We start from the raw sequence: 18,711 nt of genomic DNA on the forward strand, positions 1-18,711 counted from the left end.
GAACACAAGCAGGGGGACTGGGAGAGGGAGAAGCAGGCTTCCTGCTGAGCAGGGAGCCCGATGTGGGGCTCGATCCCAGGACCCTGGGATCACGACCTGAGCTGAAGGCCGACGCTTAACGACTGAGGCACCCAGGCGTCCCTGGAGGCATTTTTCTTTAACATCAGAGAACTTGTTTTTATATGTGTTCACACTTTCAGATGTTATTTAAATGAATCATTTTCTAACTAAAAATGTTAGCCTCATTATATTGGTAATTATCTTTTATCCCATCTAGACTATGAGCTCCATAAAAAGAGATATTTTAGGGGCACCTGGGTGGCTCATTTGGTTAAGCGTCCGAATCTTGATTTTGGCTTAGGTCATGATCTCAGGGTTGTGAGACTGAGCCCCTTGCTGGGCTCTGCGCTGGGAGTGAAGCCTACTTAAGATTCTCTCTCCCCGTCTCCCCCTCCTACTCCCTCTCCCTCTTTAAAAAAAATAAAAGGAGAGATACTTTATTCTATTCATCTTTGTAGTGCCTTATACTATGTCTAGCACATTGTAGAAAGATAAGTTTCTTGAATGAATACTCATTTTAACTAGTTTCATCTTTTCCCATTCTTTTTTTAATTTATTTTCTTATTTAAATTCAATTAGCCAACACATAGTACATCGTAGTTTTTGAGATAATGTTCATTGATTCATTAGTTGAGTATAACACCCAGTGCTCATCATATCACATACCCTTTTTAATGCCCATCATCCAGTTACCCCTTCCCCTGCCAACCACCCCTTCCGCAACCCTCAGTTTGTTTCCCGTAGTCAAGAGTCTCATGGTTTGTCTCCCTCTCTGATTTCTTCCCAGTTTTCCCTCCCTCCCCCTATTGTCCTCTGCACTATTCTTTACGTTCCATGTATGAGTGAAACCATATGATAATTGTCTTTCTCTGCTTGACTTATTTCACTTAGCATAATCCCCTCTAGTTCCATCTATGTCCATGCAAATGGTGGGTATGCATCCTCTCTGATGGCTGAGTAATATTCCATTGTATATATGAACCACATCTTTATCCATTCATCCGTTGAAGGACAGCTCGGCTCCTTCCACCGTTTGGCTATTGCGGACATTGCTGCTATGAACATTGGGGTACATGTGCCCCTTCTTTTCACTACATTTGTATCTTTGGGGTAAAAACCCGGTAATGCCATTGCTGGGTCGTACAGTAGCTCTATTTTTAACTTTTTGAGGAACCTCCGTACTGTTTTCCAGAGGGGCTGCATCAGCTTGCATTCCCACCAACAGTGTAAGAGGGTTCCCCTTTCTCCGCATCCTAGCCAACATCTGTTGTTTCCTGACTTGTTAATTTTATCAATTCTGACTAGTGTAAGGTGGTATCATTGTGGTTTTGATTTGTATTCCAATTTATTCTTTTTTTTTGTTTATTTTTAATTAACATATAATGTATTATTTGTTTCAGGGGTACAGATCTGTGATTCATCAGTGTGACTTCCAATTTATTCTTAATTCTACCACACTCTTAACCTCTAAATCTACGAAATAACATGCAAATCACCTACTGTGTGGTCCATTATAGGGATTCAGTTGTTAGTTTCCACACTTCTCCTTTATCAGTATAGAGACTCCAGGTCTTTCTTGCGATGTACTGTAGCTTTAAAAATATCCTTATGTTTTATTTTCATATGTATCTTAATTTTATTAATGATTTCATCAAATGAGAACTTAGCAGTTTTCTTTGAGTAGTTACTTTGAAGTCTTCCCAAGACAGAATAAAAGGCAAGAATTAAGGGGTTTGATTCTGAGGGACTAGGAGGATGGTCTGCGTGGTACCTAGGATGTGGTGGTTGCAGCTGCAGTAGGATTTAAAACACCTAGGAAGTATTTATGTGTTATGCTGCAAGAGATGTACAAAATAAATGAAACAGACTTTGTATTGTTGAAGATGATGGAAAAAGTGAGTAATCGTTGAAGCTTCTTGATGGGTATATGAGGGTTCATTGTATTTGTCTCTCTAATTTTGTGTATGTTGGAAATTTCCTTAATATAAAGGTAAAGAACTGATATGTCTGGGATGTTTAACCATATAAAAAATTTAAAAGTTTATACCAAGTATACCTAGAAGCTTAAGCACATTTAGAGGTGTCAGAGACTGAAGGAGAGAAAACATTCCTGCTTAGAGTTTAGTGGAGAAAATCATGATTTCTATTATAATTAGTTTGGGAAAATACTTCACTGGTAAAAAAAAAAAGTGGCTTAAGAATTGTCTTGAGGGGCGCCTGGGTTGCTCAGTCGTTAAGCGTCTGCCTTCTGCTCAGGTCATGATCCCAGGGTCCTGGGATCGAGCCCCGCATCGGGCTCCCTGTTCCGCGGGAAGCCTGCTTCTCCCTCTCCCACTCCACCTGCTTGTGTTCCCTCTCTCGCTGTCTCTCTCTCTCTCTCTGTCAAATAAATAAATAAATAAAATCTTTAAAAAAAAAAAAGAATTGTCTTGGAAGGGGGCACCTGGCTGGCTTAGGTGGAGGAGTGTGACTCTTGATCTCGAGGTCGGGAGTTTGAGCCCCACAATGGGTGTAAAGATTACTTAAATAAAAACTTAAAAAAAAAAAAAGAATCCTCTTGGAGGTGGAAATGAGCTATTGAATGTGTATGTTAGGTGAGAGGTTGAAGGAATGGGAAGGAAAACCAGGTCTGAGAAGGCCTGAAGAAGTCCTAACAAGCCCAGATGAGAATTTTAATTGTGATCCATGCTGCCCTATGCAGTTAATAGCCTCAGAGCTGGAGTGATAACAGCACAGAGTGGTAGGGGATGCGATAGTTGAGTAGGTGACCTGATGAAGACGTAAGGAATGGTGACTTGTTACCCTATTAGAAATCAAAGGAATCATGACTAGAAGTTTCTATGGGAACTTTCTTAAACCTCATTTTACTAATCATGTATACTTAAAATCATTATTCTGATAATATGTAATCAGTTAAGAACTTTGAAAAAACTGCATTAACACAGCTTCCCTATAGAAACTGAGGTAACTTTATGTACTCACCACACTTGGGTTCTGGGACCTATGGAAAAGACTTGATAATTCGAAAATGTTTATCAGGATTCTGAAGAAGAGAAAACTGTTAAAGTGGATACTTTGAATTTTATAGCTTCTCATCTTGTAAGTTTATTAATAAAAATGACAGTAATACATGTGAATACTAAATATATGAGTATATCTGGTAACTATAATTATATGAAATTGAAGGAGGGCTTGGGGTCTCTGTTCTAAATCGGCAAATTCCACATGAGTTTATAGGCTGGTAGGTGAAATGTTGACTAATAACATATTAAAGAGCATGAAAGTGGGAGGCAGTGATAAAATTAGTCTAAGATTGAATGGATATTTGGATTTTGAGAATATGTTCCCAAAAAATTAATTTGAAAATCTTCTATAAGTATCCAGTAGCAGATTTTAACAAAAGTACAGACAGTTCATTAAGGAAATAAAAATTGGGTCAAAGGAATGGGATCTTTTAGACTTCTCAGTTTTGATGATTACTACATGAATATTAAAAATCTTTCTGTGATAGCTTTTGGGGGTTTATTTTAAATTGTAATTTATTATTTAATGACATTGAGGCAGGCACTGGAAAGGAACCAATCTGCTGTAATCTGGGAAAGGAGCATAAAGTCTACCAGATGTACAGGTGGACGTAAGAGAAGTACAAAAAGTAGTCTGAGGATGGAGGTCATTTTCTTGGGCATCTAACTGGAAGATGGGGGTATGGTGCATGCTGCCTTTCAACTCTGTATCAGAGATGGTTGATGTTAGAACTCTGCCCGTGTTGGGGAGCCTGGGTGGCTCAGTCCATTAAGCATCCGATTCTTTTGGAGTTTTGGTCAAGAGACTGTAACAGCATGGGACTAGGGAGAGCGTCTGTTATTCATTGAACTGTATTTCTCAATGCTCAGCAGAGTGCCTGGCACATAGCAGATGCTTAATAAATATTTGTGTAATAAATGGTGTGTTCTATTTATATTGTATTCCTGCATGATGAAAATCATAATGATAGTAATACATTATATCCAAACAATCTTTAACTGTTTCTAAAGTGCTTCACCTTGAAGTTGGCAGGATTTACTTATGCAGCAAACAATTATTACGGATGTCTTCTGTATGCCAGGTACATGCCACAGGCTGTGGACACGGTAATGCATAAACTACAGTCTGTACTCTCAAAGAGCTCACACTCTGGTAGAGAGGGAGTCAAGAAAGTGGTTCATTACCATACCTTATGGTAAATGCTAGAGTCAGGGTAAGTGTGGGTGCAATGGAAATACACACAGGAGAAGCACATAATCCAGTCTTGTGGAGTCAAGGAAGACTTGCTGGAGAAAAATGACTATCTATGACCTAAAAGATGAGTAGGAGTTAGCTAACAGATAAGGGGATGGGCAGAACTTGAAGCTGAGGGAGCTAGCTGTGCAAAGGCTTGAGGTGTGCCAGTTTTTCCATGTGGGTGATAGAGAGGAAGTTGTGGACAGAGATGAGGTTCACGAGGCAGTGCAAACTACCAAAGCGTATGACATCACTGAATAAAAAGTGTAGAGAGAGAAGGAAAGGGCAAAGACTGAAACATGTGGGCAGAGAGCATCGAAGAAGCGGTGAGAGTCGGAGAAGCTCTCAGAGGAGACAGAAGGAATGGTCAGAGACACGGAAGAACAGGGAGAGCAGCGTCATGGAGCTGAGGGAGGAGGATTTCAGAGTGAAGGAGTGGCCGAGAATGTCAGATGCAGTCTTGACATTCTGAAGGGGGGAACTGTCCATATTATGGGGCAATATAATGAGAAAGGCATTATTGTTCCTATTTTATACATGAAACTGAAGTTCACAGAAGTAAAGTGGCTTATCCAAGACCATGCATCTACTAAACAGTCCAAACAGAAACACTAATACGAGTTTTCTGGTTGTAACTCCAGTGTTTCCTCCACCATCACCGTCTGCTTAATGTGTTCAGAAAATCAGCAGTTAACTGAGAACGTGTCATCAGGATATAATTCCTAGCATTTTGCTACAAAGGTCCTTAAGCAATAAAAGCTCTAGTAGAATATTTTGGAAGACTTCAAAATATATTTGTATTAACCTTTTGCCAAATTTAAAAATTCAGGGGTTTGGAAATTTTTGTATGAGAGAAGGTTTATGAAAAATTAGGACAAGATTGAACCTGAATATGCAGTTTTTAAAAATTGAAGTGTAATTAACAGTGTTATATTAGTTTCAGGTGTACAACATATTGATTCAACAATTGTATTCATTATTCAGTGTTCACCACGATAAGTGTAGTCACCATTTGTCACCACATGTCACCATGTCACCATGTTCCCTATACAGTGCTTTTCATTCCCATGACTTATTTTATAACTGGAGTTTGTACTTCTTAATTCCCTTTGTGTATTTGGCCTATCCCTCTACCTGCCTCCCCTCTGGCAATTACTGGTTTGTTCTCTGTTTTTAAGAGTTTACTGGGTTTGTTTCTTTGTTTTTTAGATTCCACATATAAGTGAAATCATAGGGTATTTGTCTTTCTCTGATTTATTTGACTTAGCATGATGCCCTGTAAACCCATCTGTGTTGTCGCAAATGGCAAGATCTCATTCTTTTTTATGTCTGAGTCATATTCGTGTGTGTGTGTGTGTGTATGTGTGTGTGAGTGTGACTTCACATTTTCTTTATCCATCCACCCATTGATGGACATTGGGTTGCTTTCATATCTTGGCTATTGTAAATAATGCTGCAGTAAACATAGGGGTGCATTTATCTTTTTGAATGAGATATGACAATTAGAATGACAAGCACTGGAATCTCCATACCATTTTTCACAGTGGCACTGGTTTGCATTCCCACTAACAGTGCCTTAGGGTTCCGTTTTCTCCATATCCTTGCCAACACTTATTTCTTATCTTTTTGATACTTAGTCATTCTGACAGGTGTGAGGTTATATCACTGTGGTTTTGATTTGCATTTTCCTGATGATTAGTGATGTTGAGCATCTTTTCATAGTCTGTTGACCCTCTGAACATCTTTGAAAAAATGTCTATTTGGGTCCTCTGCCTATCTTTCAATTGGATTTTTTTTTGATGTTGAATTGTGTAACTTCTATATATATTTTGGATATTAACCCCTTATTGGATATATCATTTGCAAATATCTTCTCCCATAGAGCAGGTTCCCTTTTTGATGGTTGATGTTTCCTTTGCTGTGTTTCCTTTGTTGTTTTGGTGTAGTCCCAATAGTTTATTTTTGCTTTGGTTTCCCTTGCTTGAGGAGACCGATCCATAAATATGTTGCTAGGGGCGATTTCCAAGAGATTACTGCTTGTGTTTTCTTCCAGGAATTTCATGGTTTCAGGTCTCACATTTAGGTCTTTAATCCAGTTTGAGTTTATTTTTGTGTATGGTATAAGAAAGACAAGTTAAATTCTTTTGCATGTAGCTCTCCAGTTTTCTCAACACCATTTATTGAAAAGACTGTCTTTTCCCTCCTGTATAATCCTGCCTCCTTTGTTGTAAATTGTAAAAAAGCCGAGTTAACTGCTTTTCATTCAGTACTTGAGAATCATTTAATAACTTAACTCTGGGGTCTCCTTAACTCCCAGTAATTCTAAGAGAATAACTGCTAGCACATATCAATTTAAGAGTAAATAAACTTACTTAAATAAAAACTGTGCTCACATGGGGCAAAATACCAGCACCATGTTCTACTGCCAGTTGCCAGCTCAAGACTACAAATTCATTAAATGTAGAGAATACTATCAGTCATGTCTTTTGAGCTTCCAGTATATTTCTGCTGCTCAGAATTATGGTTTTCAAATAATTTGACTATACTAGTAGGTTAAGCCTTCTAAGCTGGTTGGTATTCCCCTCCCTCCACCAGACGCACTAGTTGTACTATTTTTTTGGCATCAGCATAATACAGTGGGTAAGACTGCAGACCCTGTAGTCAGACTGCCTGTTTTTATCCTGTGTCCACCACTCATTAGTTGTGTGGTCCTGGGCGAGTTACTTAACTTTCTAAGTCTCAGCTGTCCCATCTGTGACAATTTACAGATTGTTCAAACCTATTAGATAAACTCATATATTATTCTCGTCTTAATATTTTAAGAATTTTATTTTATTTATTTTTTAAAGATTTTATTTATTTTGAGAGAGAGTGAGCGAGAGAGGGAACACAAGCTGGGAGAGAGGCAGAGGGAGAAGCAGGCTCCCTACTGAGCAGGGAGCCTGATGTGGAACTTGATCCCAGGACCCTAGGATCATGACCTGAGCTTAACCGACTGAGCCACCCAGGTGCCCTGGAGCCACTTAAGAATTTTTTTTTTTTAAGATTTTATTTATTTATTTGACAGAGAGAGAGAGAGCACAAGCAGGGGGAGTGGCAGGCAGAGGGAGAGGAAGAAGCAGACTCCCCACTGAGCAGGGGGAGCCCGAGGTGGGGCTCGATCCCAGGACCCTGGGAGCATGACCTGAGCTGAAGGCAGTCGCTTAACCGACTGAGCCACCCAGGCGCCCAACCACTTAAGAATTTTAAAATTACTGGGCTTGGAAATTTTGAGAGAGGGTGGATAATAATTTTTTACCTGAAAGGGTTATTGAGGGGAGTGGATGAAATCATGCTTGTTAAACACTTGGCATATTACCTGGCACACAGTAAAGGCTCCATAAATGTTAGCTTGGATTATTATCATTTTATTCATATGTGATCAAAGGATGTATTAGTGAGATAGTTTTGATAAGGACTGTGGAATAGAATTCTTTCTTGTGAAGTTAATGATCCAAACGTAGTCAAATTTATACTTTTAACTTTAGCACAGAAAGACAACTGGGTTAGCGACTGGAATATAATGCTGTTTCTACCAGGCAGAGTCACACCTTTTAAAAATTATAAAGGAATCCTGGGGAGCCTGGGTGGCTCAGTTGGTTGAGCCTCTGACTCTTGATTTTGGCTCCAGGCATGATCTCAGGGTTGTGGGATGGAGCCCTGCATCGGGCTCTGCGCTCAGTGTGGAGTCTTCTTGTCCCTTTCCCTCTAAATAAAATCTTTAAAAATAATAAAAAATATAAAGGAAACATATAGATATTTGCCTGCTTGATCTTGAAATTTTTTTTTCTCTATATAAAACTATTTAAGAGATAGGAATTCCTACTGGTTTGTAATCTACACCTTAAAAGACAAGTCTGTAAGACAAAAAGCCAGTAAACTTATTTTGCTACAACTTTTTTATCATCAAAATGCAGAACAGAGCAAACTCAGCAAAGGATCACTTGCTCATATTTTATTAAAAAAAGTTAAAATTAGTACTATTCAAATTTTCACAGATTTTCAGAGCTCAGAATACTGAAATGATATTTAAAAGACTATTTTAACTGGTTTTACTCATACTGAATTTAAAAATTAAACTTACTTTATTCTGAATCTATAAATAAGTCAAGATATAATTTGAAGATTTTTAAAAAATAAAGGTAGCTGATTCATTTATTCTCCAGGACTGTTCTTGACAGGCTAATTTTTCACCATCACCAAACCACACAATTTTCTTTCATTTCACCACACACACACACACACACACACAAATTCCCTGAAGTTCCCTCTGGCCAGTTAATTTAGCTAAGTTTATCAACCCCTATAATCCTATGTGAGTTTGCTCAAAATTTCCTCTTACCCTTTGGTATTACTCTTTTAGATTACACAAATAATATATTAATGTGTGCTCACTGGCAGGGAAATGTAGTTTTTTACTGAAGAGGGTAAAAAAGGTAGTGAGGGAGACCGTGAATAATGAAATTAATCAAAATTATGGGTACCTACTGTTAGGTATTATTTTAGAATTTTTCACATGTTATCTAATCCTAACTAGGAAGCACAGAATTGAAATTTGGATTTAGGTGTGATTATCAAATTGTAATCAAAGTGTGAGGTGATAAAGGCTCACCTATGTTATTATGGAGGCAATGAAAATAGTGAAGTAATATATATGAACAAATTTGAAAGAAACATTCACAAATCTTGACAATCTATCATAATTTAGGAGATCTAAAAGAAGAATGAACCAGAAATAATTCTAAGGTTTGAGAAGCTGTGAGAATGAAGGGTAAATTTTATTGGTTATACAAGAAGAAATCTCTAATAGGTAACTCTAGATATGATTGAGTGACTCAGGTAATAGCTCAGGACTAGAGCTATTTGTTATTTTTATCTCAGGCACACAGAATTAGATTACTCATAAACCTTAGTAATGACACACAGTCACGCATGGCCTGCTTTTATTAGGAAAGTATTGTTAATAATGTAATAATCATCCACCGGCTCACTGAACAACAAAAGTTAGGATTTTGTTAATAATTACATGGAATCATGTCCCATCCACCTCCATCATATTGTCTTCTTCCAGAGAGAAAACTTTAGCCCCAAATGGCTTCACTGGAAAGTTCTTGCAAACATTTAAAGAAAAAATGATATCAGTTGTATATGAGGGAAGTCTTACAGAAAATTAAAGAAGAAATACTTCCCAACTCATTCTATGAGAGCAGTATTACTCTGTTAACAAAAGCAGATGTTACAAAAAAATAAAACTACAGACCAATATCTCCCATAAACATGGATGCAAAACTTACCAAAGTTTTATCAAATTGAATTTATCAGTATGTTAAAAGGATACCTCTCCCTCTCCCACTCCCCCTGCTTGTGTTCCTCCTCTTGCTATCTCTCTCTGTCAAATAAGTAAATAAAATCTTTAAAAAAAAAAGAGACTCAAGATGTCATTACAGATTCAATGCAGTCCCAATCAAAATCTCAGCAGGCATTTTTACAGAAATTGATGACCTGATTCTAAAATTTATATGTGAATTCAAAGGACTCAGAATAGTCAAAACAAGTTTAAAAAAGAACAAAGTCAGAGTTACACTAACTTTTTCAAGGCTCATAAAGTTCACTAATTGGGCACCTGGGTAGCTGACTTGGTTAAGCATCCCACTCTTGATTTTGGCTCAGGTCATGATCTCAGGGTCCTTGGATCAAGCCCTGCATCGGGCTCCCTGCTCAGCGGGAAGCCTGCTTCTCCCTCTCCCTCTCCCCCTGCTTGTGTTCCCTCTCTCGCTGTTTCTCTTTTTGTCAAATAAATAAATAAAATCTTAAAAAAAAGAAAGAAGTTAAACATACATCTACCATAAGGCCTAGCCATTATACTTTACTTACTTGAGAAATAAAAAAGCATATGTTCACACAAAGACTTGTACATGAATATTCATAGTAACTTTATGTGTAATAGTAACTGTAAACAACCCAAATATCCATCAACAGATGAATGGTTAACAAATTGTAGTATATTCATACAATGGAATAATATTCAGTACTAAAAAGGAATGAACTATTGATACATGTAACAACGTGGATGAATCTCAAAAATAATTATGCTGGGTAAAGAAGCCTGACAAAAGAGTACATACAATTTGATTCCATTTATAGAAAATTTAATCTGCAGTGACCAAAAGTGTACCTGCCTGGGGATAGGGGTGGGAAAAGCAAGAAATGGAGGGAGTTAAGGGGTCTGAGAAAACTTTTGTGGGTAATGCATATATTCTCTTGATTGTGGTGATGGTGTCAACAGGGACATACATATGTCAGCCTATTTTTAAAGATTTTATTCATTTGAGACAGACAGATACAGAGAGTGAGAGCATGAGCAGGGCAGAGGCAGAGGGCGAGGGAGAAGCAGGCTCCCCGCCAAACCAGGAGCCAGACATGGGGCTCGATCCCAGGACCCGGGGATCATGACCCAAGCTGAAGGCAGACGCTTAACCATCTGAGCCACCCAGGGCCCCAAATTGTGCACTTTTTAAAAGTGTAGTTTATTGTATGTCAATTAGTAAAGCTGCTAAAATTTTTTAAGCCAATGGATAAAATTCTGAAAATTACTCAATTCAGAAGTAGGTAGGGAAAGAGTAATAGAGGAAGAAAAAAAGAGGCAAACAAGAATAGTAAAATGGTAGACTTAAGTCCATTCATATAAATAATTACATTAAATGTTAATGGACTAAATGCTGCAATTAAAAGATATCAGAATTGATTTTTTAAAAAAGCAAGGTCCAGTTATATGGACCAATATAAAGTAAATGGCTAGAAAATTATATACATCATGCAGACTAACCTTAAGAAAGTTGGTGTGGCTGGGCGCCTGGGTGGCTCAGTTGGTTAAGTGACTGCCTTCGGCTCAGGTCATGATCCTGGAGTCCCGGGATCGAGTCCCACATCGGGCTCCCTGCTCAGCAAGGGGTCTGCTTCTCCCTCTGACCCACTTCCCTCTCATGCTCTGTCTCTCATTCTCTCTCTCAAATAAATAAATAAAATCTTTAAAAATAAAAAAAATTAAAAAAAAAGTTGGTGTGGCTATTTTAATATCCGATAAGTTCAAGACAATGAGATCAAAAGGAAATTTCATACTGATGAAGGAGTCAGTTCAAAAAGAAGATATCATAATGCACATGTGCTTAAAAGAGCTTGAAATTACATGAAAAAAATAACAGAATTAAAGGAAAAAACAGCCAATTCCACATAGTTGAAGACTGTTAGAAGAGCTAGGCCACACACACACACAAAAATTAGTAAAGACACAGAAGATCTAAATAACACCATCAACTACCTTGAGCTAGTTGATACAGAATAATATACCCAGTAACTGCAGAATAAAAATTCTTTTTTTTAAAAAAAGATTTTATTTATTTATTTGACAGAGAGACAAAGCCAGAGAGGGAATATAGGCAGGGGGAGTGGGAGAGGGAGGAGTAGGCTTCCTGCCGAGCAGGGAGCCTGCTGCGGGGCTCGATCCCAGGACCCTGGAGATCATGACTGAGCTGAAGGCAGACGCTTAACTACTGAGCCACCCAGGCGCCCCAGAATAAAAATTCTTTGCAAGGGCTCTTGATACATTGACCACGCTATTCTGGACCATAAATTTATAAGGATTTTTTTTTTTAAGATTTATTTATTTATTTGAGAGAGAGTGAGTGTGCACATGAGCAAGGGGAAGGGCAGAGAGAGAGAAACTCAAGCAGACTCTATGCTGAGCATGGAGCCTGTTGCAAGACTTGATCTCACGATCCTGAGATCATGACCTGAGCTGAAATCAAGAGTTGGACACTCAACCAACTGAGCCACCCAGATGCCCCTATAAGGATCTCTTAATACCATGTGCCTTGTCCCTTCTATACCCTGAATCTTGGGAAAAGGAGCTAAAGGTTATCCCAGTTTATTACTTGCCTGGATTGTGTCAATATTTTTTGAGGAGTAATTAACATGCTGTTTCTGTTTACAAAAATACATAGCATATTAAGAATTAAGTCATTAAAAATTGTTACTCAATACTAATCTGTTTTTTCAGGTGCAAAAATATACAAAACTCCAAAATCACCCTGGTAACACATACAGCAGACATGAATGATATTTCCCAAAAGGCTGAGGTAAGTCTCCAACGTTAAAAAAAAAAAAAATGGGGGAAACGTAGGATTGACTATAGAGCTGCAGAAATGGTAGAGCTGCTTGGTGGAAAGGTCATAGTTCATAATGACCTAGTGTCAGGATAGAAAATGTAAAAGCTAGAATTCACAGGCTGTTCTTGGGCCCAGTATTTTCATTTGGATTCTAATCTTGGCAGCATAATTATTAAATTTGTGAATGATGGTGAAGTGGATGTGATGGCTAGCACCTTGAATAGAATTGTAATACCTTGATAAGTCTTAGAAGTTATTTTATTTTTAGTATTTAAAAAACCAGATTTGATGTATATCTTTAGGAGAAAGCAATAATTCACTCTCAGGTGAGGCTCCTTCTCAGCTATTTCTTCCAGCAGCTGCAGCAAAACTTCTCTTCGCCTTTTTCTGGCTCTTGGCTGTAGATACGGGGAGTTGTAGTAAGAAGAGTTCAGTTGCTGACATCCCAAAATTATGAAGTTTAAAAAACCTTAAATGGCCAATGACACCATAAGATGATAATGAAAGAGAGGCTGGGTATGCCACAGATTAATAAGTAATTTGCCATTATCACTAGGAGAAAAGGGTTTGATGTTCTGAGGCACCGACGTTTTATTTACTGAAATTTTTTAGCGATCAGCTTAATTTTCGAAATGATGAAAATAGTTGGCTTTCCTGGTTTTAGAGTGGAGGGAAATCTTTTCTCTAGTCTTTTACTAGATTCCTCCTTTCCTGGGAAGCTCTTTTGCTGTCTTAGAGGTCAGCCTACTTGGAATGATACAGCCTTTTTACACATTTTTAATGTTGGTGTACAGAAGTTCTGGATGGGTTGGGTAGCAGTCAACCTCTAAATCACCGCTTGTATGTGAAGACCCCGGCACATCTCGGCCATACATGGGAATAAAGGACTGCCCTTCAGTTTTATTCATATTTGATAGGGAAACAAGCAAGATCATGGATATATGAAGTAGGCTTTAAACTTGAAAGCCTAAACTTTTGCCTTGTTTTCACTTTCACCTAATTTATTTTAATTAGTCCTGGTATCTTTTAAGTAAGAAATGTCAAATCTGAATTTTTAATAATGGTGTAGGAAAATATATTGTTTTAAATTAGAATCCAGTATTCAATTTTTATATTTTACTAGCCTTCAGTTTCAGGGGAACACACCTACAAAATGGAATTTCTTTATATTAATAAGTTTTTATTCATATTTTCTAAATTTCATTTTTCATACTTAGACTTTAGAAAATAATCAGATTATGATTGTACAAATGTTTCAAACTTGTTTCTATTTTCTGTTTCAATAAGTATTTCTTATATTGCTTATTCTGATCTATCTTTACTTGATTTCTTCTATATTTTTTAACTTTCTTCTCTTTATTTTCTTCTAACGAAGATTCTGCTTTCTTCATCTAAACCTGTCCCAAAAACCTATGTGCCAAAACTTGGCAAGGGTGATGTAAAGGATAAGTTTGAAGCCATGCAGAGAGCCAGGGAAGAAAGAAATCAAAGGAGATCTAGAGATGAAAAACAAAGAAGAAAAGAACAATATATTAGAGAGAGAGAATGGAACAGGAGAAAGCAGGAGGTTATTTTATTTTATTTTATTCTTGTGCAAAATTCATATTTTCATCTTTTTAATTTACACATTATTCACATTAATCATATTTTATATTAAATATTATTAAATAATTAAAATAATTTTCTGTATTTATAAGTTAATTTCAAACTCTGTATATAATTTAGTCTAAATTTTGGACATGTTCATATTAATTTATTTAACCATTTAGATTAAAGAAATGCTTGCTTCTGATGATGAGGAAGAGGTATCTTCGAAAGTAGAAAAGGCTTATGTCCCAAAGCTAACAGGTAAGAAACTTGAGAGGGAAATCGTAAATGAAATTGCAAAAAGGAAAATGTAGCAAAATATCAAACATGTTTCATATGTTCTTAGGAACTGTTAAAGGTAGATTTGCTGAAATGGAGAAACAAAGACAAGAGGAACAAAGAAAGAGGACGGAGGAGGAACGAAGACGCAGAATTGAGCAGGATATGTTAGAGAAGAGGAAGATAGAACGTGAATTAGCAAAAAGGGCTGAGCAGGTATACACTAAATATTAAATTGGTATTTGCCTCAGAAACTGTACAGAGTAAAACTAATTAGTACATTGCCTAATTAAAATATTTTAATATAACATTAGCTTATTAAATAGCAGCTAACTTTAAAACAAGAACTTCTTTAAAAAAGATTTATTTATTTATTTATTTGAAAGAGAGAGAATGAGAGAGAGAGAGAGCACATGAGAGAGGGGAGGTCGGAGGGAGAAGCAGACTCCCTGCTGAGCAGGGAGCCCGACGTGGGGCTCGATCCCAGGACTCCAGGATCATGACCTGAGCCGAAGGCAGTCGCTTAACCAACTGAGCCACCCAGGCGCCCCTGAAAACAAGATCTTAAGTACAAATATTTATTATCAAATGCCAGAAGGATAAGGGCAGAATGTCCTTATTTTAAGGTTGAATGCTGAGATAACTTTTGTTATGTACCATCTTGTCATTCAGTCCATATTCCTTACATGGACCACATTTCTTGTTTTTCCTGACATGTTAGAGGTTTTTACAAAGACATAAGGGCAGTTTCACCTAAACTATCCACAATGTGCTTGTCTTTCAATAGTAATCAATAAGTAGTTATTGGTTATTATTACACATTAAGGCATAATTAGGATACCTTCCCACTCAAGAATTTGAAACAAATTACATTTAATAATGTTATTATCAGCTAGCTTATTAACTTTTTTGTTTTTTAAGATTTTATTTTATTTATTTTTTTTTTTAATTTTTTTTTTTTTTTTTTTTAAGATTTTTATTTATTTGCGAGAGAGAGAATGAGAGACAGAGAGCATGAGAGGGAGGAGGGTCAGAGGGAGAAGCAGGCTCCTTGCCGAGCAGGGAGCCCGATGCGGGACTCGATCCTGGGACTCCAGGATCCTGACCTGAGCCGAAGGCAGTCGCTTAACCAACTGAGCCACCCAGGCGCCCTAAGATTTTATTTATCTGTCAGAGAGAGAGCGCATAAGCTGGGGGAGCCGCAGGGCAGAGGGAGAAGCAGGCTCTCCGCGGAGCAAGGAGCCCGATGTGGGGCTCAATCCCAGGACCCTGGGATCATGACCTAAGCAGAAGGCAGATGCTTAATGACTGAGCCACCCAGGCATCCCAGCTTTTTTTGTTTTTTAAGTTGGTGGTAGGAGAGGGGAGAAATATGTGACAGCTATTTGCTTCAGATAGCCATTATTGATGCCCCATAGCTACAGGGGACAAATTAGAAGGGAGAAAAAAATTATTACTATGATTTTATATAGTCTCTCTTTTTTTTTTTTTTTTTAATTTATTTTGAGAGAGAGAGACAGAGAGTGACAGAGATAGCGGGAGAGAGCACAAGTGGGGAGGAGAGAAAGAAGCAGGCTCCTGCTGAGCAGGGAGCCCGACGTGGGGCTCGATCGCAGGACCCCGGGATCATGACCCGAGCCGAAGGCAGATGCCCAACCAACCGAGCCACCCAGGTGCCCCTACATAGTCTCTTTAATGGATTTAGAATTTCTATATATTTTAGCTTAAAGCATGAGAAGTAAGAGGTTGGTAAGCATTTTTAAAATACCCAAGAATCTGGGGGTGCTCGGGTGGCTTAGTTAAGTGTCTGCCTTCAGCTTGGATCATGATCCCGGGGTCCTGGGGTTGAGCCCACCATCTGGCTTCCTGCTCTGTGGGGAGCCTGCTTCTCCCTCTGCCTGCCACTCCCCCTGCTTGTGCTCGCTCTCTCTCTCTCTGTCAAATAAGTAAAATATTTTATTTATTTTTTAAAGATTTTATTTAGTACATATAGATAAAATGTCATGAAACCATTTTAGCTTCTCCTCCATCTCTCATCATTAACAAATTAACATAGTCTTCACAGTATAAAACCATTTTTATTGTGAAATTGTACTTGGCTCTTTTTTGCCTACTCTTTAAGTGCCATAAATCTACTTGCTACACTCCTTCCAGTTTCCTACCTTTCTGAAAAGAAAAATAACAAAGAAGGCAAAGCATATGCCATACTTAAATGTCAAAGAAATTTACCCAGATTTTGCAAATAACTACTTTCTGTGGCACAAACAGCCACTTATGACATATGCCAGATGAATTATAGAAAAGAATTGGAATTTCTTATATTTTATCACTTTGTACCTCTTTATCTAAAGAAAGGATGACAGGTACTTTATCTCTGCCTTCTCCAGTCATCCAAGATGATAATTCATTTTTTTTTTTGAAGATTTTATTTATTTATTTGACACAGAGAGAGAGACACTAGAGAGCTAGAGAGGGAACACAAACAGGGCGAGTGGGAGAGGGAGAAGCAGGCTCCTGGCTGAGCAGGGAGCCCGATGGGGGGCTCAATCTCAGGATCCTGGGATCATGACCTGAGCCAAAGGCCGACTTTTAACGACTGAGTCACCTAGGTGCCCGAGAATTCATTTTGCAATGAAATTTCACCCAGGAGTACAAATATAATAAATATTACAGATTTTATGTTGTAAATATATATTAGCATATGTAATTACATTTTTAATATAAATTATAAAATAGGGTAATAAAATCAGACTAAAATATATAATTAAAATATAAGGATTTGACAAAAAATAGTGGGTATGTGCATGGGGTTAGTCTACTTATTTTGAGTCTTATATACTTTTTCAAAAAGCACAAACTAGACTCATGAGACTTTAAGACCCACTAACAACACCAAGAACTGAATACATAGGCAGTGATTTCTCAAAGAAAAACTATGTGTGTGTTGAAGAGGTGAGTTTAAATATGATGAAGACATGGGATACTAAGAGAGGGAGACAAGGTATCAAGAAAAAAAAAAACAAAAAACACTTCTTTAGTAACTCCAGAAACTACATGGCAGGGTGCCTTAGAGTCCTGGTTAATGAAACTTTTGGCTTATTACATTATTTGAGAATATGTAGGTAGAGCAAAATAAACTATTAATAGTAATTTTATCTTACAAATATGGAAAGTCCAATTTTAAAATTTAAGTACATTTTCTGCTCAAGTCTAATAAAATTGAATCTATCTTTGAATTTAAGAAGTATGACATAGGTAATCAAGAAAAGTCTTAATGTTGGGGCGCCTGGGTGGCTCAATTGGTGGAGCATGTGACTTGATTTTGGGGTCATCGGTTTGAGCCCCACATTGGGGGTGGAGTTTACTAAGAAAAATAAAGTCTTAACGTTAATTTGAAAAACCCACTTGTACAAGTCCATATTTAAGAATGCTTGAGAAGGGATTCCTGACTCAGGAGGATAACTGCCAGATTCTAGATGATCTTATGATGAATTAAAAATGGGTATACTTCGTATACTGGATGTTAGAATCAAAGACCAATAAAACTTGGGGGAGAATCTGGTTATCTTTGAGGATACTCTTGACAGGCAAGGTTAACATCTATCAACTTAGAAAATAAGAATTTATTGGTAGGGGACTGGGATGTTGAAAATAAAGGGGACAAAAGGAAGTTCCTCTGGGAAGGAGTAAAAGGAATTTCCTTTTCATAATCAAAAGAAATAGTTGGGAAGCAGCTTTTCAGTGGTAGCTTCTGAGAGCCAACACTATAACAGAACTGAATGTCTCAGTTCTCTGTGAATATACTGACACCATGGCCACTCAGACAAATTCACTTTTTCCTTTGTTTATGGAAACCCAATGAAAATAAAATTATGTCTTCTGTTAAAGTTTTGACAATGGCTTAAAATGAGCAAAGAAGAAAGCATACAACAACAAAACAAAAGCCACTCCATAATATAATTTATTATCTTATCATAAGCTAATAAAAATCTGAGGTTTTAGTAGCAAGTAAAAGAAATTTAGAGTTAAGAAATTTAGAATTTATCTTTCCTATACTCTCAGTGTCTGGCTTCTCACTGTATCTCCTAGAACTTTTTATTGATTTGTCAAGGAATTGTTAGCATTCTTTGGAAGGGAAATACTTTTTTTTTTAAGTTTATTTATTTATTTAAAGTAATCTCTACACCCAGTGTGGGGCTTGAACTCATGACCCTGAGATCAGGTGTTGCATGCTCTTCCAACAGAACCAGCAGGTACCCCTGAAAAGAAATAATTTTGTAATTATTTTATTATGGCTTAAAATTTTTCTTAGTACAATACA

The 18,711-nt window shown here is 37.4% G+C and overlaps 1 protein-coding gene across 11 annotated transcripts in view; it reads left to right on the plus strand.

Annotated features, from left to right (window-relative positions):
• The window catches only part of NEXN (nexilin F-actin binding protein), a 43,381-nt gene that overhangs the window by 8,935 nt on the left and 15,735 nt on the right, over positions 1–18,711 (plus strand). For 7 of the 11 annotated variants that reach the window (XM_081817023.1, XM_081817015.1, XM_081817014.1 and 4 more), the window contains 4 exons: positions 12,416–12,494; positions 13,900–14,091; positions 14,294–14,372; positions 14,458–14,606. In XM_081817023.1, coding sequence (XP_081673149.1) covers positions 12,468–12,494; positions 13,900–14,091; positions 14,294–14,372; positions 14,458–14,606 — 447 coding nt within the window. In that variant the 5' untranslated portion in view covers positions 12,416–12,467. Of the gene's footprint in view, positions 1–12,415; positions 12,495–13,899; positions 14,092–14,293; positions 14,373–14,457; positions 14,607–18,711 lie in introns of those variants that run through there. The other 4 variants (XM_081817022.1, XM_081817020.1, XM_081817019.1 and 1 more) reach the window with 1 other exon arrangement.

This window comes from Leptonychotes weddellii, chromosome 4 (assembly GCF_054177405.1).
Source record: "Leptonychotes weddellii isolate Sample4059 chromosome 4, ASM5417740v2, whole genome shotgun sequence".
Classification (NCBI taxonomy): domain Eukaryota; kingdom Metazoa; phylum Chordata; class Mammalia; order Carnivora; family Phocidae; genus Leptonychotes; species Leptonychotes weddellii.